Here is a 25,867-nt window from a genome sequence, read left to right on the forward strand (position 1 = left end):
TTCCTGCATGATGGTCCTTCAACCGCTCATCTTGCTGGGTGCTCTAGTGTTTAAAATGTCTTAGACCTTGGGGAGGAAGGAGTGGCACCTGGATTTGCCTCTTCGCTGCATTGTTCTGCTTGCCCTGGATCCCCCTCTAGGTCCCCGTCACCTCACGAGCGGGGTATTCGTTTTTGGGGTCCACGCAAATCATACTCTAAATTACCTCCATGCCCAGTGAGATGTGGGTGCTCGAAATGATGGGGAGGAAGCAAAATGCCCTGTTGTTTTACTTCCTAATTTAGCTCAGCCCTCCCCAGAGGGACCGTGCCGTTTTAAGCAGCAGCAGCTGCCCAGGAGTATTGATGTTAAGCCAGATCCAAAAATCTGGTTCAGCCGCCAAAGCTGCGAGCAGAGGACGTGCCTCCGGACTGGGCGATTACGAAGGGCTCCAGGTGCCCTTCCCCGCCCCCAGGCATCCGGGTTCCGTCCACGTTCAGAACGTGGGACTCCGTGGTTCAAAGTCAGGGACTCGGCACTCCCCTTCCTCGTCTGAGATTCAGGGCCCCTCACGTGCAGAGAGCTGCCTGCGTCTAGCCCTGGCTGGATGAGGAAGGAAAACCTGTCAATGTAAGGAAGGCCATTTCCTTGAAACGTTTGGACTTCTGTTCACTGAAAACCACGCATCCGTGGACACCTGAGGCTGATCATGACAACTGTCTGGGCTTCAGCGCTTGATTTCAGAAATTTCTACTGAGATTTGCAGGAAAAGTGTCTCCGTGCCCTTGCTTCCCTCCAACGGTCATCTTCCTCAGCAGCCTCGGGGGCCCTCCCTCTCCCCACTGGGTTACTCATCGGCTCCGATTGTGGAGCGACAGGTGTACTCCTTCGCTGGGGAGATGTGCTGTGAATTCACTCAAAAGGCAAAATGTGCTCTGAGCACCCAAGAGAAGAAGCGTGGGTTCTAATTTAAGCAGGTGCCCAGGTCCAGGGGTCTGGAGGCCGGGAAATGAGTTTTGAGAGCCTGTCCACGGCGGGCAGGGCCCCAGCGGCTCCACCATTGCCGTGACCTGCAGGCTCCCCTGTCGTCAGAAAGAGGCAGATAGAACAGACACTTAGAATCTGCGCGAATCGCTATGTTTCTCTAGTTATGGAGGAAGGGGTTTCTCGCATCCATATCTGAATCTGGGGAGAAGCAGGGAGGGCGGGGGTCTGGGCGGGTGCCCGCTGCCGCCGCGCACCAAGCGTGGGAAGAGCCATGCAGCAGGTCTGAGCGCGGGGCGCCCGGGCAGCAAGGGTGCAGGGACCAGGGGGACCCCGACGGGCCCGCCCTGCTGGGAATGTGACTGAGGTTCCCGTAGTCGTTCTCAGGTGTACCACCCAGATACCTATGTTTGTGATTTCACTGCAATCAGGACGTTTATGCCAACTTCATACAAACAAAGGGGGGAATCAAAGCAAGCTGGCAGCTTGCCTCCAGTGAGGTTTACACGCTGACCGCGGACCGAATCTGTGGGTTGACAACACAGGAAGTCGGCGTGCCCGCTGCAGCCCCACCAGGTGGGTTTCTCATGCACCATGAAACCCACTCTGTCTTCTCCCAGAACCGCCGGGACTGATGTTGAAATACTGGTGAAACATAATGTTTTTAATTTCACACCTCACAGGGCACAGTTGAATGCTTCGAAACAGCGTAAACAAAAGTCAGGCCAAGCACTGCGGATGGACGAGCTGGAAGGGGGAAAGTGGCTTCCCCTGCGGCCCGTGTCCAGGTTTGCGAGGGCATCGAGAACTAACAAACGGGTGGGCTAAGGCCACGGGACGTGTGTCCGGTGTTTTGGCCACTGACACCCGTCTCTTCTGACAAACACGTGTTAACACTGGGTGCAGCAAACGCACCTCTTTCTGAGGCTCCAACGGGAGACCACGTCTTACTTCTTCCTGGATTTCTGTTTGGTGGTGTCGTAGGCGCGCACTATTTCTTCCTGGGTCACGGCTCCGTGCTCCTCTTGCGAGAAGGCGTATCCATCTGGAAGAGGAGCACAGAGGGCCTGGGTAAGAGGAGGGACTAGGAGAAGCTGCTTCTGGGGGGCGGGGGCTGCCGCCGAGCTTCTACACACTGGCCTCCGTAGCCTTGGATGGGGGTCCAGAGGCCTGTGACCCCCTTGCAGGGGTGGGTGGCCAAGAGTGGGCAGAGGCCGAGTGGTTCTGTGCTGGTGGGACGGGCAGGGCTCAGAGGGGTGGCCTCCCATTTCTGCCTGTGCAGCATAATCAGTGGGTCACTGGTCCATGGCTGCACTTTCCCACCACCAGTCAAGGGGAAAGGCAAAGTCATTCTGCACCGGAAATGTCCCAGTCCGCCCGAAGCTGCAGGCCAGTCGGTAATTTATGAAGCTGTAAACATGCCAGGTAAGTAGGCACATGCTAACAGTAAAGGCTGGCAAAGTGCACAGTGCTGGGAGCTTGCTTCACTGAAATTGTATGGATTTGGACCAGTAATACATTACAGCGGGTTTACTTTTGGGTAAAGAAAGAAAAAGATCACTAGATAAAGTCAAGAGGAATTTAATGATTGGCCCAGTGGCTACAGAAAGACTGCTTTTTACAATCAGTTCCAATAATGATGCCGGTAACAATAGCAGACAGTTATCGAATGCTCCGTGTCTCAGGCACTGTTATATGTACTACGCACACATAGCTCAGTTCTTCCTCCCGACAGCCCTATGAGATGGGTGAGAGTTCTTCCCATGTCACAGGTGGGGAAACTGAGGCACAAGGTGATGTCATGACTTGCCCAAGGGCCGGCGCTCTCCTGCAGCTCCGTCCTGAGGTTCTGAGACGGGGTTAGCATTCACAGCCCAAGGCAGGGCTGTCCCTCCTAACTGGCCCTTCCCACAGGAGGGACATTTGCAGGAGTCCCTCTCTGTTGACCGACCCTTCTGGGTCAGGGGTATGGAAACGTCCCGCAGCTGGATTCGACCTTCTGAGCAAAAGACATCACAGGCAACAGCCTGCCTCTTGTCTGTGCATATTTATGACTGTTACTGGAGCTGTTAGTTCGTCATAGCCTTTAAAGGAGAAGAAATCAGAAATTTTGCCCATGTATCATCCTGGATTCTTCTTTTTTTTTTTTTTTAATTTTATTGATATATTGGAGTATAGCTGATTAACAATGTTGTGTTCATTTCAGGTGTACAGCAAAGTGATACAGTTATACATGTACCTATTCTTTTTCAAATTCTTTTCCCATTTAGGTTATTACAGAGTATTGAGCAGAGTTCCCTGTGCTATGTCCTTGTTGGTTATCTATTTTAAATAGAGCAGTGTGACATGTCAGTCCCTAACTCCTAATCTATCCCTACACCCCCTCACCCCCGGTTCCATAAGTTCACTCTCTAAGTAAGGTCATTTGTACCATTTTTTTAGATCCTGCATATAAGTGATATCATGTGATATTTGTCTTTGGCTGACTTACTTCACTTAGTATGATAATCTCCAGGTCCATCCATGTTGCTGCAAATGGCATTATTTCATTCTTTTTAATAGCCTTGTAATATTCCATTGTCTATATGTACCACATCTTCTTTATCTGTTCATCTGTCAGTGGACATTTAGGTTGCTTCCATGACCTGGCTATTGTAAACATTGCTGCAATGAACATTGGGGTGCATGTATCCTTTTGAACCATGTTTTTCTCCAGATATTATGCCCAGGAGTGGGATTGCTGGATCATAGGGTAGCTCTGTTTTTAGCTTCTTAAGGAACCTCCACGCTGTTCTCTGTAGTGGCTGCACCAACTTACATTCCCACTGACAGTGTACGAGGGTTCCCTTTTCTCCACACCCTCTCCAGTATTTCTCGTTTGCAGACTTTTTTGATGATGGCCATTCTGACTGGTGTGAGGTGATATCTCATTGTAGTTTTGATTTGCATTTCTCTAATTAACGACATTGAGCATTTTCTCATGTGCCTCTTGGCCATGTGTATGTCTTCTTTCAAGAAATGCCTATTTAGGTCTTCTACCTATTTTCTGATTGGGTTGTTTTTTTGATATTGAGCCATATGAGATGTTTATAAATTTTGGATATTAACCCCTTGTCGGTTGCATCATTTGCAAGTATTTTCTCCCATTCTGATGGCTGTCTTTTCTTTTGTTTGCGGTTTCCTTTGCTGTCAAAAGCTTTTGAGTTTAATTAGGTCCCATTGGTTTATTTTCGTTTTTATTTCCATTACTCTAGGAAATGTATCAAAAAAGATACTGATGCAATTTATATCAAAGAGTGTTCTGCCTATGTTTTCCTCTAAGAATTTTATGGTATCTGGTCTTACATTTAGGTCTTTAATCCATTTTGAGTTTATTTTTGTGTACGGTGTTAAAAAATGTTCTAATTTTTTTTTTTTTGTATGTAGCTGTCCAGTTTTCCCAGTACCATTTATTGAAGAGACTGTCTTCTCTATTGTGTAGTCTTGCCTCCTTTGTCATAGATTAATTGACCGTAGGTGTGTGGGTTTATTTCTGGGCTTTCTGTCCTGTTCCATTGATCTATATTTCTATCTCTGTACTAGTAGCACAGTTTTGATGATTGTAGCTCTGTAGTATAGTCTGAAGTCAGGGAGCCTGATCCCTCCAGCTCTGTTTTTCTTTCTCAAGATTGCTTCGGCTATTCGGGGTCTTTTGTGTCTCCATACAAATTTTAAGATTTTTTTTTGTTCTAGGTCTGTGCAAAATGCCACTGGTAATTTGATAGAGGTTGCACTGAATCTGTAGATTGCCTTGGGTAGTATAGTCATTTTGACAATATTGATTCTCCCAATCCAAGAATATGGTATATCTTTTCATCTTTTTGTGTCATCTTCGATTTCTTTCTTCTTACAGTTTTTGGAGTACAGGTCTTTTGCCTCCTTAGGTAGGTTTATTTGTAGGCATTTTATTCTTTTTGATGTGATGGTAAATGGGATTGTTTCTTTAATTTCTCTTGCAACTTTACCAAATTCATTGATGAACTCTAGTAATTTTCTGGTTGCATCTTTAGGATTTTCTATATGCATTGGGTTTGCCAAAAAATTCGTTTGGGTCTTTCCATAGGATGTTATGAAAACACCCAAACGAAGTTTTTGGCCAACCCAATGGTATCATGTCATCTGCAAACAGTGACAGTTTTACTTCTTTTCCAATTTGGATTACCTTTATATCCTTTTCTTCTCTGATTGCCATGGCTAAGACTTCCAAAACTATGTTGAATAAAAGTGGTGAGACTGGACATCTATGTCTTGTTCCTGATCTTAGAGGAAATGCTTTCAGCTTTTCACCATTGAGTATGACGTTAGCTGTAGGGCTGTCATATATGGCCTTTATTATGCTGAGGTAGGTTCCCTCCTTGCCCACTTTCTGGAGAGTTTTTATCATAAATGGGTGCTGAATTTTGTCAAAAGATTTTTCTGCATCTATTGAGATGATCACATGGTTTTTATTCTTCAATTTATTGATGTGATGTATCACACTGATTGATTTGTGGGTAATGAAAAATCCTTGCATCCCTGGGATAAATCCCACTTGATCATGTTGTATGATCCTTTTAATGCATTGTTGGATTTGGATTGCTAGTAGTTTGTTGAGGATTTTTGTGTCTGTGTTCATCAGTGATATTGGCCTGTAATTTTCTTGTTTTGTGGTATCTTTGTCAGGTTTTGGTATCAGGATGATGGTGGCCTCATAGAATGAGTTTGGGAGTTTTCATTCCTCTGCAATTTTTTGGAAGAGTTTCAGAAGGATAGGTATTGACTCTTCTCTAAATGTTTGAGAGGCTTCACCTGTGAAGCCACTTGGTCCTCAACTTTTGTTTGTTGGGGGTTTTTTTTAATCAGTTTCAATTTCAGTACTTGTGATTGGTCTGTTCATATTTTCCATTTCTTCCTGGTTCAGTCTCGGGAGATTGTACCTTTCTAAGAATTTGCCCATTTCTTCCAGGTTGTCCATTTTATTGGCATACAGTTGCTTGTAGTAGTCTTATGATCCTTTGTATTTCTGTGGTGTCTGTTGTAACTTCTCCTTTTTCATTTCTGATTTTATTGATTTGAGCCCTCTCCCTCTTCTTCTTGATGGGTCTAAAGGTTTATCAATTTTATCTTTTCAAAGAACCAGCTTTTAGTTTCATTGATCTTTTCTATTGTTTTCTTTGTCTCCATTTCATTTATTTCTGTTCTGATCTTTATAATTTTTTTCCTTCAGCTAACTTTGGGTTTTGTTTGTTCTTTCTCTAGTTGCTTTAGGTATAAGGTTAGGTTGTTTATTTGAGATTTTTCTTGTTTCCTGAGGTAAGATTGTAATTGCAATAAACTTCCCACTTAGGACTGCTTTTGCCGTGTCCCATAGGTTTTGGATCATTGTGCTTTCATTTTCATTTGTCTCTAGGTATTTTTTGATTTCCTCTTTTGTTTCTTCAGTGATCCATTGGTTGTTCAGTAGTATATTATTTAGCCTCCACGTGTTTGTGTTTATAGTTTTTTTCCTTGTAGTTTATTTCTAATCTCATAGTGGTGTGGTCGGAAAAGATGCTTGATACGATTTCAATTTTCTTAAATTTACCGAGGCTTGCTTTCTGGCCCAGCATGTGATCAGTCCTGGAGAATGTTCCATGTGCACTTGAGAATAATGTGTATTCTGCTGCTTTTGGATGGAATGCTCTATAAATGTCAATTAAGTCCATTTGGTCTAATGTGTCATTTAAGGCCTGTGTTTCCTTTTTGACTTTCTGTCTGATCTGTTCATTGATGAACGTGGTGTGCTAAATTCCCCCACTATTACTGTGTTACCGTTGATTTCTCTTTTTATGGCAGTTAGTATTTGCCTTATATGTTGAGGTGCCCCTATGTTGGGTGCATATATATTCACAATTGTCATATCTTCTTCTTGGATCGATCCTTTGACCATTATGTAGTGTCCTTCTTTGTCTCTTGTAACAGTCTTTATTTTAAAGTCTATTTTGTCTGATATGAGTATTGCTATTCCAGCTTTCTTTTGATTTCCATTTGCATGGAACGTCTTTTTCCATCCCCTTGCTTTCAGTCTGTATGTGTCCCTAGATCTGAAGTGGGCTTCCTGTATACAGCGTATGTATGGGTCTTGTTTTTGTATCCATTTACCCAGCCCTTGTCTTTTGGTTGGAGCATTTAATCCATTTACCTTTAAAGTAATTATTGATATGTATGTTCTTACTGCCATTTTGTTAATTGTTCTGGATTTATTTTTGTAGGTCTTTTTTCTTCTCTTCCTCTTTTGTTCTCTTCTCTTGTGATTTGATGACTAACTTTAGTGTTGTGTTTGGATTCCTTTTCCTTTTTTGTGTGTGTATCTATTGTAGGTTTTTGGTTTGCAGTTACCATGAGGTTTTGATATAGCAGTCTGTATATAAACAAGATTGTTTTAAATTGCTGGTCTTTTAATTTCAAACGCATTTCCAATATCCTGCATTTGTGCTCCACTCTTCTCATGATTGCTGGTTTTGATATCATATTTGTGTGCAATTTCTTACCTCTACTGTATGTTTGCCTTTACTCGTGAGCTGTTCTGTTCATAATTTTCATGTTTTCTAGTTGTGGCCTTTCCTTTACTGCCTAGAGAAGTTCCTTTAGCATTTGTTGCAAAGCTGGCCTGGTGGTGCTGCATTCTCTTAGCTTTTGCTTGTCTGTAAAGCTTTTGATTTTTCTATCAAATCTGAATGAGAGCCTTGCTGGGTAGAGTATTTTTAGTGTAGTTTCTTGCCTTTCATCACTTTAAATATATCATGCCACTCCCTTCTGGCCTGCAGAGTTTCTGTTGAGAAATCAGCTTATAACTTTAGGGGAGAGTTCCCTTGTACATTACTTGTTGGTTTTCTCTTGCCGCTTTTTTTTCTTTGTCTATGGTTTTTGTCAGTTTGTGTCTTGGCATGTTCCTCCTTGGGTTTATTGTCCCTAGGACTCTCTGTGCTTCCTGGACTTGGGTGACTGTTTCCTTTCCCATGTTAGGGAAGTTTTCAGCTATTAGCTCTTCAAATACTTTCTCAGGTTCAGAACTTTCACTCCTGTGGTATAATTATTTTCCAGTTTGTGGGCTGCCTACCCGGTGGGTATGGTATTTGATTTTATCATGATTTCTCCCCTCCTACTGTCTTGTTGTGGCGGCTTCTTTGCTTTTGGATGTAGGGTGTCTTTTCTGGTAGGTTCCAGCGTTTTTTTGTTGATGTTGTTCAGCAGTTAGTTGTGATTTTGATGTTTCTCTAAGAAGAGGTGAGCTCATGTTCTTCTACTCTGCCATCTTGTGACCCTTCATCCTGGATTCTTACTTTACTCAGACATTTGGCTTAAAAAGGAAAGTTTCTGGACTATAGAGACATACAGTAGCAATGTATAAAAAAGTCCTCGTGGGGATGGAGAGGAAGTGACTTCCTGCTCTGATCACACTGTAAGCCGAGTCTCCATCCCCCCCAGGGCTGGCTGGCCGGCCGGCCAGCTCTTCCCGAGAGCATGCCTTTCAGCCTGAGAGGACCCCGGGGCTCAGGAGGGCCACCCTGGGAGGCGGGAGGTGTGGGCTGGGCTGCAGAGGGGGCCTGGGAGCCGCTGAGGGCACGGCTGGGCAGCAGGGAGCAGGTGGGGGTGAAGGCAGAGCGAGAACAGAGGTGCCCCCACGGGGCGTCGGTTGAGCTGCTCACCTGCATTTCTAACAAGACCAAACCCACAACCCAAAGTCCCCACCCCGGACAGCAGCCCGAGGGCAGCGTGAGCCCCTCCAGCCGGCGCAGGCAGGCGGCTCATCCTGCCCTGGGTGGCCCTGGCGCTCCTGGGCTTCCTCACGGCCCACTGCTTCCTACAGGGAGGCTGTGCTGGGTCTCCCAGCCTCGGGGGCTGCCTGGGATCTGAAGAGGAAACGCCTCCTCTCGCCTATGAGCTGTGGGTCGGAGGTGATGGATGAGGAAACCTCCTGAAACCCGTGTGGCCGCGGGCACTGCTGTCCAGGCCCCAGTGTGCTCTTTGTGCTGTGTCTTGTCTGCCGCGACGTACCAGACCAGCTGCCTCTCCCTGGGCCATTTCAGAGCAAATCGAGCGAATAGCACCGTCTCCTCCAGCAGTAAGGCTGGGCTCTGGACGGCACCCACCTTCCCGTCTCCCGCAGGGGATGTTTCTAGGCATGTCGGTTGTTTCCCGAGCTGGCCCCAGAGCTGTGCTCGGATCCCCCGTGCTGCTGGGTGGTGGGCCTGCCACCCAAGGGGACGCTTCCCTGCAGGAGGGGCCCTGACCCCGAGAGGTGGGGACACCGTGTAGCTGCTCTTCCCTCCCCAGGGAGGTAGGTGACCGCGGGGCTGTCTGTCCTGAGCTGGCCGTCCCCCTGCCCTGCTTTCACGGTAGAGCCGAGCCCGGGGCCAGGGCACTGGTGAGAAGCGCTCGTTGCAGTCCTGGCTTGGCTGTGACTTGGCCACAGAACCGGGGCCCTTTAAGCTCTCCGTCTTCTTGGTTTACTTTAATGTAAAATGAATGGGCTGGACTGGGCCAGGCCCTCCCAGCTCCTGTATCCACCACATGGGCGCCAGCATGGTTCCTGGGCTGGTGACGCCCAGACCACAGAGCCCTCCTCCCCTGGGGTCGGGGCTAATTCTACACTTGGCGCCCGGAGAGGAGGCCTCTACTCCAGGCCAGGGACGAAGGAGCCTGTCTTGACAGCCCGAACAGAGCAATTGCTACCTGCTTTTTAATGTGTTTTTTTCTGAGGGGGTGGTGCAGGGGAAGGAATGAAGGGGACTTGCTGAGACGTAAACATGAACATTGTTTGGGACTGTCCTTTTGGGAAAAGCATCGGGAATTGTCTACCCCTGTTCAGGTGGAAGGGGCAACCGCCCTGTCTTTATTTGTTGTTTTCTACTCAGATCCGCCTGTACCTGCGGGATGCCAGCTGCAGTGCTCTCTGCAGCTCCTGTTTGTCTTATGGGCACAAGGGCCGTCCAGTGGGATATAACTCAGCCCCTCTGGGGTGGGAGGGGTTTCTAGGCATCTGTCATAAGGGACAGCAGAGGGGATAGCAAATCTCCCAGGGTCAGCAGAGTGCCCAGAGGTCACTACCAGAGGGCTTCTCCACCAGCTCCCCTGGCTGCATCCACCATCATGTTTCCAAAATGGGCACCAGGACGTTCTTAGTCTCTACTGAGCTTAAGTGGACTTTGAAATCAAGAAAGAAAGGAGAGTGGCCTGATAGGGTGGTCCTGGGAGCACGGGCATCTCTGTGATTCAGATAAATATTTTCCTCTTAGAAACGAAGCCTGGTAGGGGTTAGAGCAGGACGACAGGGCCCGTAATCACCCAGCCAGCCTCTGCCTGCCCAGCCTGACAAAGGCACACCACCCGTTCACTAGCTCCTGCCTGATGGACGTTTAACTGCCATTATTTGCATCCACACTCAGAGGGAGCCCCTGGCTCTTAGCATTTCCCACAGTCAGTCAGTCATCTTCAGGAAGTCCTGACAGCCAGGAAGGAATGATGGGGGCCTGGAGAAAGCACTCAATGGACCAGACCTTCCTAAATGCTCAGCCACGGCCAGGATCTGGGGATAGGATTTGGGTAGGTGGAAGGGCAGGTGCATTTCTATTTGTCTTCCTCTGGTAGAACATTTGGTGAAGTCCATAAAATCAGGTCATTTTTTCCCCCATTATTTTGGAATAAAACTTACTTCCCTGAAGTAGCATTGTTTTGAATCTGAGCTCTCATAACATCTTAATGAAAGTAGCTATTTCCTGTCTGGAAAAAGACTCCTAATAGCAATGGAAATTGGGAACACCATGTGGATGGTAAGGAAATTAGACCGTGTAGGAAACAATGAGCTCAGTTGCTAATACTGTGTGCGGGTGGTCCATCAGAACAAGGGCTCCAAGACTAGGGCTTTTCCTTCTGGTTTCCTGGGAAGACTGAGGCCGGAGACACGCGGAGGCCAGGAGCCCCTCCTGATGCTTGATGGCCTTCTCTGGTGGTCCGTGACTGAAACACCCTGGTATCCATTAGGGTCCTACTCCTAGTTGCTGAGTGTCTTTAAAATGTGGTGTGATTTTAGCAGCTTGCCTATTTTTTGTATTTGTTCATCAGAATTTTGTTTTGGTCCTGCAAAACACTGAGCTCATAAAACGTTTTGTAGTAGTTTTAAGACCCTTTATGGCACTCCCACGAAAGCTCTCGCGCCGTCTTCGCTCTCAGTGTCTATTCTTTCTCTGGTCGGACGCTGCACGGCCACGAGCCCTGCGTTTAGGGAACCAGCACTCGTGTTCTCTATGCCCATCACCGTGAAGCCTCACAGGCTGTGTAAGATGTATGTGATTCTATTTTTCTCCTCAGAGGAGAAAACAGACGTTTAGAGAAATCTGTAAGTAAGTGGCCTAAAGTTATTCAATTAGTGGCAGAAAAGACAAGTAATAGCTAACATTTGGACTTCATGCTGTCAGGCTCTGTTCCAGGCACTCTATGTGTACAATCTCAGTGAATCCTCCCAATAACCCCAGGGAGGTTCTCATGTCATCTGTTCTACAGGTGTAGGAACAGAGGGGTTAACTTACCTAAGGTCACAAAGCGGCAGAGCTGGGACAGGACCGCAGGCAGCCCGGCTCTGAGGTGGAACCCCGAACCTCGTACCTGGGACCCCATCACCCAGCCTCCTCTGGACTCAACCTCTCTCGAGGGTCAGAGGCTGTGGCTGGGGTCCGAGGCCCGGGCTCTGCGGGGCCACTTACTGTGCTGACCTGAGGCTCGGCCAGGTGTCTTGGGGCAGAGAAGCCTCAGAGAATGCGGGGCATGTGGGCCCTGCAGGGAGCTGCTGCAGCCCCTTCTCCCACGGGGATGTCCAGGCGGGGGTGGTCACTGACGGCCATGACGTCCCACCTATTCCTTTCCTTCCCTCTGTTGAGAAAGTCTGCAAAGATCTGTTCACTGTGCGGGGACGGAGCTCAGCTGAGCTGGGCAGAGATCCTCCAGTACCTGTCCTAAGGATGCAGTGATGCTTCACTTTCTAGCCCTTGTTTCTTTCTCAACTCAGGAGAGAAAGGAGAGCAGAAGTGGGGCGTCAGTTGAAGGAGATGGGAGTGCAGGTGGGGACGAGGCGGGATTCAGAGGCAGGAGCCGGGGCCTCAGCTGGGGAAGGGAGGCCGCCCACGCAGGGGCCCCTGCACTCGGCTGCAACACCCTCGCCTGCCTGGCAGCCCAGGGGCTGGGCTGGATTGCAGGTGAGCCCATCCTCTCCCCGAGCTCCATCTGGTGTGCCCCCCCCCCCACACCGCTCCTCTGGCCTCTGACGCATCCCCACAGACCCCGCTTGGCAGAAACTGGGCCTGGCCTCCAGCTGCAGGGGCGGTGCGGGGCACAGCCTTCCTGGGAAGACCACAGAGACTTTTCCCCGGTGATTGCCATTGTTGTGATTAATATGCCAGTAGTGTAGGGCTACTTTGGGGGGAACCATGTAAAAGTAGCATCCCTTCAATCTTAGAATCTGATGGGGAGGCTGCCACAGGAGCTGAACCACATCAGATCTGAAGTTTACGGGTCGCGTCATTCAGACATTTGATTGGATCCCGGGGAATCGCCAACCCTCCCTCCGGTTGTACCTGCCTGGGGCCAGATACACCATCTCACTTCCGGGTGTAGAGCCTGGCAGTGGCCACGCCACGTGCCGGCGGGCTACTCACGTGGCACTGACTGCTGGAGGGAGCCGCCCCGGAAGTGGGTGGGCGGCGTCTTCCTGCCCAGCCTCTTGAGCAGCCGGTCTCGCTCGTTGGTCCTGGGGGCACATGGCACACGGTCAGTCTCCGGCCACGCGGACACCTCTCGAAGGTGCTCAGAGGAAGAATGGCCTCAGGTCGTAAGGCGAAACAGACCGGGAAAAGGCTGCCCCACGTCAAGGAGAACGTCCCTTTCCGCCAGCTGCCCCTCTGTTTACAGCGATGCCGCCTGGACGCCGCGAGAGCGGCTCCCTCCTCTGAAAACCGCGCTGCGCGCAGCCCGTCCCTACACGACCCTCGGAGCCCCGCCCGCCTCCTGACGGAAGGGGACCAGGGCCCCTGCCTCCCGGGCAAGGAGTGAGCTGTTGCTCCGGTGACGGAAAGCTTCCCTTCCACCTGCCCCCAGGCCTGGAGCCTCGCCTGGGTGCCCCAGGACCCGGCCGGAGACACCTTCCTTCCGCAGAACCTGATGCTTATTTTGAACCACAATGAAAACGAAGGTGAGTTTTCTTTGAAAACACAAGGATTAGGCGTTCTTCCTGCCTGTCCTGAAACGATCCCTCTCCAAGGCTGCCGCTGCTCTGGGGCAATACAGAGGTTCTCCCTAGAGGACAGCTGGGCTTTACTACCAACCAAAGGTGGGGGGTTGGGAAATGCTCGAAAATGGCCCCGATTTCCTGCTGCCGGGGTTGTCACTGGGCTTGCCCCCAGCAGACTGCAGTGTACAGCGTTGGCCGGCAACTTCAGTAACGGCTGAACTGTACCCCTCCAGGATCTCAGGATGGGGCTGGATTACGAGATGGGGCCTTTAAAGATCTGATAAAGTTCACATGATGTCATTGGGGTGGCCCTAATCCAATCTAACTGGGGTCCTTATGAGGAGAGGAGATGACACACATACACTGAGGGATGACCATGTGAGAACACAGGGAGAAGACGGCCTTCACCTGCAAGCAGAGGAGGGAGGCCTCGGAAGGAACCAGCCCTATAACACCTTTGCCCCGGGACTTCTGACCTCCAGAACCATGAGAAAATACATCTCTGTTGTTTAAACCACCTGATGTGCAGCACTTTGCCATGGCAACGCGTACGTCCCCAGCCTGCTGTCTGTGGGAACTTGAGGATGCAGAAGTTGGAAGAGCTGCAGTGGCTTGTGGTCCAGAACCCCTCCCCCCAGCCCGTCCAGGCCTGAGCCCAGGGTCCACTTCACGCTCCCCCAGGGCCTTTGCAGGGGGAGCAGGGCCCGGCTATTCTCCACAGTCCTGTGAGCTGAAGCTCACTGTGCTCTTGGGTTTCTGCAAGAGAGCAGTTTCCGATCATCTTGGCTGAAAGAACAAGGTTGAATTCATCACCAGCTCAGGGCAAGCCCCAGCCTACCCGCCTTGGGAAGATGTCTGATGGCTGCTGAGAACACACACTTTCTGTCCCCTCACGCCGCCTCTCCCTTCCTTCTGCATCTTTCCTTGCAGGGGCCACATTAAGCGCCCTGGGCCTTCTGAGCCGCAGGGATGAGCAGATGGGCCGTCCTCGTGTGGCCGCCTGACGTCCACGGCTCCCGAGCTGGCTGCTCTCAGCCGCCCTCCCTGTGTGACCCGCACTGCCAGGCAGCTCCGACCCCGGGGGAGAGGGGCCGCCTGAGGCCCTCCCCGTTGGGACCTTGGTGAGATGAAGGCATATCGCCCCAGGAACTGAGGGGACAGACTGGGCGCTCCCCCCCGCCTCTCCTGGACCCTCCGACGTTTCAGGTCCAGAAGGTCCTCCTAGCGATGGGGCTGGTGAGAACCTCACAGAGCCACAGAAGGGAAGGGCTCTCTGAAACCACGCATCCTGGTCTCTTTTTTATAATGAAATATCAGACACACAGAAACAAGCACAGTGAACGTCCACCAACCTGCTCAGCTTTAGCCAATGACAGCACCACCCTTTGACCCTGCTGTGTCCTGCAGCCCTTCCTCCCACGTGGGAAGGGGGACATGGGGCCAAGGAGACATGTCCACCAAGAGCCCACACCTGCCCCCAGCCCAAGTACGCGAGACCTTAGAAGTTCCTGCCCAGTGATGCCCAAGCTGGCATCCAAGGCCAACCTGACCCCCTCGCTAGCTCTGTCTCCCTAGAAGTAGACCACACAGCTGGGGTCCACGCTCCGAGGCCTGTTGGGGGGCCAGAGGGTGGTTGTAGCGCGGGACGTGTGGACTGGGACGTCCACACGCGAGTGCAGGTCCCCTCCCAGCACAGGACAGAGCTGGGGTCGCGCGGGGGGGGTGGTGGTGGGTACACAGGGCAGCTACCTCTTCCCTGTGTTAACACCGTCTCCAGAGAATCTGGGCAGCACGAGGCATTGTGGTCTTCACCCAGGTGCGTTAATCAAGGTACATGGCTATTACAACTTCCACACACTCAGACATAGCCTCCACTTGTACTCTTGCACCATGTCCTGTGAGTGTTGGAAAAGCTGAAGCTAGAAAGGGGTATAAGAATAACATGTACCATTTATAGCATTCTATTATCTATAGATGGTTTGAAAGCCATCTACTCACAAAGACATAGGAAAAAGTGAAGAAACACAATATTTACTTTGGTTAATTCTGGTTAATGAGAAGAAAAGAAAAACAAATTAGCACAGGGAAATGAGATTTGGATTTTAAAAAAGAACTCTTGACAAAATACTACAAACTGAATTCAGCAGTATAATGAAAGGATTACACAACCTGACCAAATAGGATTTATCCCAGTAATGCAAGGGTGATTCAACATACAAAAAGCAATTAATATAATACACCACATTAACAGAATGAAAGAAGAATATCAATGATCATCTAAATTAACACAGAAAAATCATTTGACAAAATCCAACACCCTTTCATAATAAAAATACTCAGCAAACTAAGACGGGAAGGGAAGTTCCTCCACATAACAGAGCATTTATGAAAAACCCACAACTGACATACTCAATGGTGACAGACTGAAAGCTCTCTCTCTCTGACTGTCTCTCTCTATGATCAGGAACAAGACAAGGATGCCTGCTTTTACCACTTCTACTCAACAAATTTACTAGAAGTGCTAACCAAAGCAATTAGGCAAGATTCCAACAGTCTTTTTTTTTTGCAGAAACAAATATTTATCCTATGATTCATAGGGAATTACAAGGGACCCCAGATAGCCACAACAATCCTGGAAAAAGAACAACACAATTATAGGACTTATACTTCCTGATTTCAAGATTTAATATAAAATTACAGTAATAAAAATAGTGTGGTGCTGGCATCAGGATACACATAAATCACTGTAATGTAGTTAAGAGTCTAACAATAAACCCATATGTCTATGGTCAGCTGACTTTTGGCTAGGGTACCCAGACCATTCATGAGGAGAGAAAAGTCTGTTCAGCATATGGGTCGGGAGTAACTGGATTTCCACACTCAAAAGAATGAGGTTGACCCCTTACCTGCAATCACATACAAAAAGTAGCTCAAAATGGATCAAAGACCCAAAATATAAGAGCTAAAACCACGTAAATGTTTACGACCTTGAATTTGGCAGTGTTTCTTAAGTATGACACTCAAAGCATAGGCAACAAAAGGAAAAAATCAACAACCTTTGTGAATCAAGACATTATCAAGAAAGTGAACAAACAACCTAATCAATAAATGGGCAATAAAGCAATTATACTCCAATAAAGATGTTAAAAGAAAAATGGGCAGAACACCTAAACAGACATTTCTCCAAAGAAGACAGATGTCCAAAATGCACATGAAATGATGCTCAACATCGCTAATTATTAGGGAAATACAAATCAAAACCACAATGAGATTTCACCTCACACTGGTCAGAATGGCCCTCATCAAAAAATCTACAAGCAATAAATGCTGGAGAGGGTGTGGAGAAAAGGGAACCCTCCTATACTGCCAGTGGGAATGTAAATTTGTACAACCATTATGGAGGGCAGTATGGAGGTTCCTTAAAAAACTAAGTATAGAAGTACCACTTGATCCAGCAATCCCACTCCTGGGCATATATCTGAAGAAAACCATAATTCGAAAAGATGCATACACCCCAATGTTCATTGCAGCAATGTTTACAGTGGCCAAGACATGGAAGCAACCTAAATGTCCATCGACAGAGGAAGGGATAAAGATTGGTACATATACACAGTGGAATATACTCAGCCATAAAAAGAACGAAATAATGCCATTTGCAGCAACATGGATGGACCTGGAGATTACCATGCTAAGTGAAGTAAGTCAGAGAAAGACAAATATCATATGCTATCACTTATATATGGAATATAATAAAAATGATACTAATGAACTTATTTACAAAACAGAAACAGACTCACAGATCTCGAAATCAAACTTACGGTTACCAAAGGGGAAACATGGGGGGAGGTGATAAATTAGGAGTTTAGGATATACACACTACTATATATAAAACAGGTAACTAACAAGGACTTACTGGTATGACACAGGGAACTCTACTCAATATTCTGTAATAACCTATATGGGAAAAGAATCTGAAAACGAATGGATATGTATATATGTACAACTGATTCACTTTGCTGTACACCTGTAACTAACACAACATTGTAAATCAACTACACTCCAATAAAAATTTTTTAAAAAGGGAAAAGATAACCATAAAATGAAAGTATTTACAAATCATATAGCTGGTAAGGGTCTAGAATTCAGAATATATCAATAATCCCAACAACTCAACAGCAAAAAGACAGACAAACCAAATCAAAAACAGGCAAAGGATTTGGATACATTATCCGAAGAAGAAACACAATGGCCAACAAGCACATGAAAAGATACTCAACATCATTAGTCATTAGGGAAATGCAGGTCAAAACCACACCACAAAGAAATAGCACTTAACATCTACTAGGATGGCTGTAAGTGAAACAACAGCAGATAATAACAGGTATTGGAGAGGATGTGGAGAAACTGGAACCCTAGCACGTTACTGGTGGGTCTGTAAAATGGTGCAGCTACTGTTCTTCAATAACTTCAACATGGAATTACTGTCTCACCTAGCAATTCCACCCCTAGGTCACATTAGCCAAAAGAACTGAAAGTGGACTCAGACACTTGTACACCAATATCTAGAGCAGCATTATTCACAATAGCCAAAAGACGAAAACAATCCAGACATCAACTGCTGAATGGATAGACAAAGTGTGGTCTGTCCATACAATGGAAAATTATTCAGCCACAGAAAGGAACAAAGTACTGACACATGCACAACACGGAAAAATATTCAGAACCTTACGGTGAGTGAAAGAAGCCAACGCCGTAGGCTGCGTCTTGCACGGTTCCATTCATATGAAATGTCTGGAACAGGCAAATACACAGAGAACGAGCATTGGTTCCCGGGGAGTGCAGGGCCTGCTCGCAGCATCCGAGGTTTCCTTTCGGGGAGACGAAAACGTTCTGGAACTAGACAGGGGTGACGAATGCACAACATCATGAAGGTACTAAACGCCACTGAACTGTACTCTTTAAAACGGTAAATCTTATACATAGGATGGATAAACAACAAGGTCCTACTGTAGAGCACAGGGAACTACATTCAGTATCCTGTGATAAACCATGATGGAAAAGACTATGAAAAAGAATGTATATATATGTGTAACTGAATCACTCTGCTGTTCAGCAGAATTTAACACACTATACTTCAATAAAATTTTAAAAAATAAAAATTAAAAAGAAGGAATCGGTCCTGAATTGGAGGTAAATTCCCTCCCGTCACCTGAATGGTTGGTAACGATGTCATCTTCTTGGTTTATTTCTCCGGTGGTGGGGATGGAGTTCAGTGCTTGCTTTGACCTTTTTCCACCCAGCTTAGGCATGGATGCTGCCTGAGATCTGTCCCCCCATACGGAAGGTGCAGGTAAACACCAGTGGTAGTGGTGAAAGCCCATCTCACGCAGCCCCTTAAGGCAGGCTCTGCTGAGAAGCCAGCGCCTCTCCAGGGAGGTGGTTTGGTGCACTCCTGTCTCAAAGAACGAGCAGCGTCAGGAAGGAGCGGAGAGCTGGCAAGCGTCATTCGCGAGAATAATAAACTTTTACGTTCCCATTTCTGTCAGGAGGCTGTTCCTGCTAAAATCACACACGCGTAACGGGCACAGAGCAGAACATGGAGAATAGAGCAAATAATTACAAATCTGTTTTTTGGTCTTGTCAGTAGTTACAGCTGGTAGGAATCACAGATGACACCACAAAGCAGCCAAAAACAAATAGGTATTTTTAGAAACTTATTGTTAAATGACTGCTGGATGGTCTTCAAAACATAAATCTGACAGGTTCCTCAAGATAAAAGCTAATCAAAGTCCCTGTTCCTTCAGGTAGGGCCAGACAGCTACCAGGCTATCAGACTGCTGAAATTCTAACCCACTTTTTTTTTTTTTTAATAAATTTATTTCATTTTATTTTTGGCTGCATTGGGTCTTCGTTGCTGCGCGCAGGCTTTCTCTAGTTGCAGTGAGCGGGCTTCTCATTGCGGTGACTTCTCGTTGCAGAGCACGGGCTCTAGGCACATGGGCTTCAGTAGTTGTGGCACGTGGGCTCAGTAGTCGTGGCTCGCGGGCTCTAGAGCACAGGCTCAGTAGTTGTGGTGCACGGGCTTAGTTGCTCCGTGGTATGGGGGATCTTCCCGGACCAGGGCTCGAACCTGTGTCCCCTGCATTGGCAGGCGGATTCTCAACCACTGCGCCACCAGGGAAGACCCTCTAACCCACTTTTAAAGATCCCTAGGGGGCCTCCCTGGTGGCGCAGTGGTTGAGAATCTGCCTGCCAATGCAGGGGACACAGGTTCGAGCCCTGGTCTGGGAGGATCCCACATGCCACGGAGCAACTAAGCCCGTGCACCACAACTACTGAGCCTGTGCGTCTGGAGCCTGTGCTCCACAACAAGAAAGGCCGCTATAGTGAGAGGCCCACGCACCGCGATAAAGAGTGGCCCCCGCTTGCCGCAACTAGAGAAAGCCCTCGCACAGAAACGAAGACCCAACACAGCCAAAAATAAATAAATAAATAATAAAAATAAAGGAATTCCTTTAAAAAAAAAAAAAAGATTCCTAGGGAATGAGACTTCATAGCCTCAGTTGGTAACTTATGTTACTCATTATAATCTGAACATTAGGAAATGAGAAACTTTGGGCTCAATCATATTCCAGACCTGCCCAGGCCTTTGTAGGATGAGAAAAAAAAAAAAAAAAACCCTCACCTTAGTTATGTAATGAGGAAAAATAGGAAGAATAAAACAAATCAGAATAGGTTTTCCAGCCTAAGATTCCAATAAGATAGGTGTTCTACCCTGGAGGTAGGAGCCCTTCATAAATTCTATTCTATTAGATGGTAGTAAATTATTCTCCCCATGAGTTGCCTCTGAGGTATTGGGGGGGGGCCCCCATACCGGAGATGCCACCCTGGGCCCCTGAACCTTCAGGAACCACGGAGAGAAGGCGGGGAGGAGCCCCTGTGAGCGGAGATTCCCAGAAACACCAACACAGCTCTCTGTGTCCTTCTGGAGGACTCGTCCTCAGACAGGGACCAGGTCTTATTTATGCCTTCTCTGAGTTTTCACAGTGTCCACCCTGGCTGAGAACAGGGCATGTGGTTACACACACGAAACCGCACTTGTGCTCTGCACTGCTGCTTTGGACCGTGACTCACTGTCTTATCCCTGTGGGTCTCCATCAGTGGATCCTGCCCCGTGTGTCTGTGTCTGTCCACACTGCCCAGCACTGAGCTCAGGACAGCAGTTTCCCAACAGTAGCTGAGAAAATTCCTCTTTACCAGAGAAATTCTTCTTTAAAAATGACAGAATAGGGACATCATCCTAATTCTCTTTGAGAGGAGGGAAGCCCCCTCCAAATTCTGGACAACACTGTGAGCAAGCATTAAAACAGCTCCGTGGCCTTTACAGAGACAGGACGTTGTATTTAGTTAAGAAAAGAATTCAGATTGCATGGAACAGTTGGAGGACAGTCTGGCTGAGGACAGGATAGCATTCAAGGTTAACTAATTTAATACAAATTCCATTCCCAAAATAAAAAGGTAGATTCCTGTAGTCCTCCCTGGACTCAAGTCTCCTCTGTCAAAACTGGGAACTGGAGGGAAGAAAGCCCTGTCTTAGCACAGTGATTTTCTTCTCTTCCAGACAAGGCTTTGGAAAGTGGGGTAAGGGGACCATTCTGGGTATTGGAAGAAATCTCATTCTCGTACAGTGTGGACTGGGTGATTTCCTGCCAAAAAGAAGACCAAGGAGTGGTAGCACCAAACTAGGCAGTGACTCTGACAGGGGAAGCAGCAGATCTTCAGCCTCAAAAATAGGTGGGATCTGTCTGTTGACAACCATCCCTGGCTCAGAACACAGGCGGTGTGTATGAGGTAACTGCGCTGATTGATAGGACTGCCCAGGAAGACTTTTAACAAAAAGAGAGGCAGGGGACACCGAAAAGATCCAAAAGCAAAGACAGATACACGTAATCCTTTTCCACTGTGCCTGCTAGTGATGTGGTAATGTAAGTAAACCAGTGAGCAGTGAGGTTAGGAGGAAAGTCCAAAAAAAAAAAAAAAGAATAGAAGCTAGCAGCCAGCAACTACACTGTCCTTTCACCTGAAACAGCAACTTAGGTAAAACTGGCAAAATGGCTTCTGAAAATTAGAGCTGCATTACTATCATCTATATACTTTTAAAAGGTTAAAAAAAAAAAAAAACTTAAAAAAAAATTCCTGTCCGGAGAGACTTCTGCTTCCAAGATGGAGGAGATGTATTTTCTCTCTTCCTCCTGTTAAGTACAACTGACAACCCTAGACTCTACATGTAAAACAAATATAAAGGTGAAGATGGAGAACTGGAAAGGTGGAGATAGGAAGGAAGACCAGCCATGAACCTTGGAGCATGAAAAACGCGAGTTTTCTTCTGGCTCGTAGATTCCAGACTTGGAGCGGAAGAGCCTGGCAACCCAGAAATGCCCAGGGGCGCAGCCAAAAAAGCCCAGGAAGAAAGCCCTCTTCTCTTCAGCCAAAGGAGCAGGAAAGCGGCAGCCTCGTAAGACAAAAAACTTTCAGACCATAATCACTCTACTCCAGCCAAACACCCCAGAAAAAACTGTGACTCCACTCCCATCCATGCCAGCGAAGACCAAGTGGGGAGCCTAGATGTCCACCCGCACAGGGCTGCTACATGGTGCCCAGAGCCCCTACTGGGGTGGTGACAGAGGCGGCCAAACAGGAACCTGGGACTTTCATCCCTGCCAGCTGATAATGAGGTCTCTGGTACCCTGTGGTGTCAGCAGAGATGTCAGGAGATGCATGGGGAGAATGGACTTCTGTCCCTTCCTCTCCTCACTGGGGTGGTATCAGAAGAGGCCTAATGGAGAATCAGGACTTTCAGCCTTACTCAATAGGGACAAGGCCACACCCATACCTCTGACCCCTCCCCACGCCCTGCAGTGTCAGTGGAGAGAGACCACGTGAAGAACAGGAATTCTCACCCCCACTCTGCAGGCATCAGCACAGACCAAGTAGGGGATCTGGATTTACCTCTACCTAGCAGGAGAGAGCCTGCCGTAAAATCCAGAGTCACATAACATAATACCCAAATGTCCAGGTTTTATTTGAAAGCTGTTATACCAAGAACCAAGAAGACCTAAAACTGAATGTAAAGAAAAATCAATAGATGCCAACATCAAGATAACAGATTTGGTGGAATAATCTGGCCAAGACTTTAAAAACAGCCACGATAAAAATGCTTCAGTGAGCAATTACGAACATGCCAAAAGCAAATGGAAAAAAAGAAGAAAGGCTCAGCAAAGAAAGAGAAGGTAGAAGAAGAACCAGTTGTAAATTTTGGAACTCAAAAACACAGTAACTGAAATTAAAAGCTTAGTGGATGGGCTATCTTGATGTCAGGGTAGAGGAGACAAAGGAAATAATCAGTAAACTGGAAGACAGAACAGTAGCAATGATCCAATCTGAGTAACAGAAACAAAATAGCCTGAAGGAAAAATTAGCTGAGTCTCAGGGACCTGTGGGAATATAACAGGCAATATAACATTCATGTCTTCAGAGTCCCAGAAGGAGAGGAGAGAGGATGGGGCTGAAAAAGCACTCCAAGTACTAAAGGGTGAAAACTTCCCAAATTTGGTGAGAGAGCTAATCCTACAGATTCAAGAAGCCACATGAATCCTAACCAGGATAAATCCAGGCCAAGACAGATTGTAATTAAACTTCCGAAAACTAAAGACAAAGAAAAGATCTTATTAAAAGCAGCCAAAGAGAAATGACAATTTACCTATAGTGGAAAACCAATTTGAACGACAATGGATTTCTCATCAGAAATTACTGAGGCCAGAAGTGGCATAATATTTTTCAAGTGCTGAAAGAAAACTGTCAACTCAGTGAAAAATATCTCTCAGGAATGAAGAAGACATCTAGACATTCTCAGATGGAAAGAAAACTAAGAGAGTCTGTCACCATCAAAACCACCCTATAAGAATTTCTAAAGGAAGTTCTAAAAACAAAAAGGGAATAATAAAAGGAGTTTTTGGAACATCAGGAAAGAAGAAAGAACATGGTAAGCGAAACTATGGGTAAATACAATGGGCTTTCCCTTTCCTCTTGAATTCTCCAAATTAAGTCTGACTAGTTAAAGCAAAAATTACATACTGTCTGATGTGGGTCTAAATATGTGTAGAGAAAATATTTAAGAAAGTTATAAATGTGGGTGGGTTAAGAGCTATAACAGGAGGTAAGGTTTCTGTATTTCACTCAAATTGGTAATATGACAGCACCAATACACTGGGATTAGTTATGTATATATAATAGAATGCCTAGAACAACCAGTAAAAAAGCTATGCTGTAAGACACACTAAAAAACACAACAGATAAGTAAAAACGGAATCCTAAAAAATGTGCACATAACACACGAAAAGGAAGAAAACAGAAAACAGAGACATGAAAAACAGAACAAACAGAAAACAAAAGATAAAATGGTAAACTAAGCCCCAACATATTAATAATACATTAAATATAAATGCTTTAAATATGCCAATTAAAAGACACAGCCTGGGAGAGTGGATCACAAAACATGACCCAGCAATATGATATGCTGTCTACAAGAAACTCACTTCAAATATATTGCTATAGGAAGACAGAAAATAAAAGGATGGAAAAAGATATATCACATGAACATTAAGCAAAGGAAAGCGGGAGTAACTATATTAACATCAGATAAAGTAGACTTCAGAGCAAAGAAAAATTACCAGACAGTGAAAGACATTATGTAATAACAAAAAGGTCAGTCTACCCAGAACACACAGCAATCCTAAATGTCTATGCACCAAGCAACAGAGCTGCTGCAAAATGTGTGAAGCCAAAACTGATAACAACTGAAAGAAAGAAATTCACAGTTATAGGTGAATCAGTCAATATTCCTCTCAACAGTTGATAGTACAGATAAAATAAGGAAAAAGATCACATGACCATATCAGTTGATACAAATTAAAACCACAATGAGCTATTATTACACAACTATCACAATGGTTAACATAAAAAAAAAAAATAGTGACAATACCAGATGCCTGCAAGGATCTGGAAAACTGGATCACTCAGACATTACTGGTGGGGATGTAAAGTGGTCTGACCACTAGTTCCTTAAAAACACCAAACATACCACATCCTTCTGAATATACTAAAACCACTTGAATTTACACTTTAAGAGGTGAAGTTTATGTATCTGAATTGTATCTCCAAAAAATAAAAGATCAGATAAGCCTGGGCTAACCTGCAGCCCAAGTTGCCAATCCACAGAATTGTGACCTAAATAAATGGTTGTTTTTTTTTTTAAAGGAAAAAAAAAAAAAACCCTAAATATGCAACTACCATAAACCCAGCAATTGCACTCCTGAACATTTATCCCAGAGAAAAGACTTAGCGCTCACGCAAAAACCTGTACACACATGCCTGTACGAACTTTATCCATAATAGCCCCAAACTGGAAACCCAGATATCCTTCAACAGGTGAATGGTTTAACAGAGCTTGGTACATGACATACTACTCGGCAACTAAGAGGAAGAAAGTACTGATAACACGTAACAAGGCGAATCAATCTCCAGAGAACTATGCTGTGTGAACAAAGGTCACTACCAGAAGGTTACATACTGTATGAGTCATTTACATGACATTCTTGAAACGACAAAATTATAGAAATAGAGAACAGATTAACGACAAAATTATAGACATAGAGAACAGATTAACAGTTGGCCAGAGCTAAGCAGAGGATAGACAGTAGATGCCACTATAAAAAGACGACATGAGAAACCTTGCGGCGACGGATATGTTCTGTACCCTGACTGCATCCATGTCAATTTCCTGCTTGTGAAACCTTTCTCCAGTTTTGCAAGATGTTACTATTGGGGGAAACTAAAGAGTACATGGGATTTCTCTGTATTTCTTATAACTGCATGTGAAGCTGCAATTCTCTCCAAATAAAAAGTTTAAATGAAAAAAACAAATCCTTCTCAGTTTTATGCATTCACTCCTGTTTTGTGTTTGTCTGCAGTTATCCTTTCTAAGCAGTTGGGAGAAGGGTACATCTCGGAGCTGCGTTAGAGAGGTGGGAGGCCCTCCTCCAGCTCCTGCCGGCACTGCCCCAGAGAGAGGCCGGCCACCTCCGCAGAGCCGTCTGACCTCATTAGCGAGCAGGCAAAGTCGAGTTTGAATGACAGCCCCAGCACATATGGAAACCATTCCCGCATCCCAGGACTTGCAGTGAGGTAGGAGGCGCCTCTCGAACGGAGCTGAGCTCCGTGGCCCAGTCGGAGAGCCCATGGAGAGGTCAGGTCAGAGTCATGGGGCTGGTAGGAACAGATAAATTAGCAGGGGCACCTGGCTGACCCAGAGAGCCCTCGGGGATCGGCTGTGCGGGTGGGTCGAAAAGCCCCAGGTGTAATGGAACGAGTCAGGAATGGTCCAGGCTCAGTGCGTTTCCTGATGGGCCATTTGGGGAAAGGATAAGCCCCAACGGGACCACAGCAGTGAAGCACCAACGCTAATCAGGAAGATGCAGCTTTACGAGCAGAAAGTTCTGTTAAAGTTCTGTTTCCACCCATTGGACTGGCCTCTTACCTACTCAAAATCATACGCTAAAGGACACA

The 25,867-nt window shown here is 46.6% G+C and overlaps 1 protein-coding gene across 4 annotated transcripts in view; it reads right to left on the reverse strand.

Moving 5' to 3' along the window:
• Positions 1-884: 884 nt before the first annotated feature.
• Positions 885-25,867, reverse strand: part of LOC102998822 (phospholipid-transporting ATPase IB) — a 535,813-nt gene continuing 510,830 nt past the window's right edge. For 3 of the 4 annotated variants that reach the window (XM_007164203.3, XM_057533251.1, XM_057533250.1), the window contains 2 exons: positions 12,672-12,763; positions 885-2,008 (listed from right to left, as the gene is read on the reverse strand). In XM_007164203.3, the coding sequence (XP_007164265.2) occupies positions 1,911-2,008; positions 12,672-12,763 (190 nt within the window). In that variant the 3' untranslated portion in view covers positions 885-1,910. Of the gene's footprint in view, positions 2,009-12,671; positions 12,764-15,065; positions 15,163-25,867 lie in introns of those variants that run through there. The other variant, XM_057533252.1, reaches the window with a different exon arrangement.

Source organism: Balaenoptera acutorostrata, chromosome 18, assembly GCF_949987535.1.
Source record: "Balaenoptera acutorostrata chromosome 18, mBalAcu1.1, whole genome shotgun sequence".
Lineage (NCBI taxonomy): Eukaryota > Metazoa > Chordata > Mammalia > Artiodactyla > Balaenopteridae > Balaenoptera > Balaenoptera acutorostrata.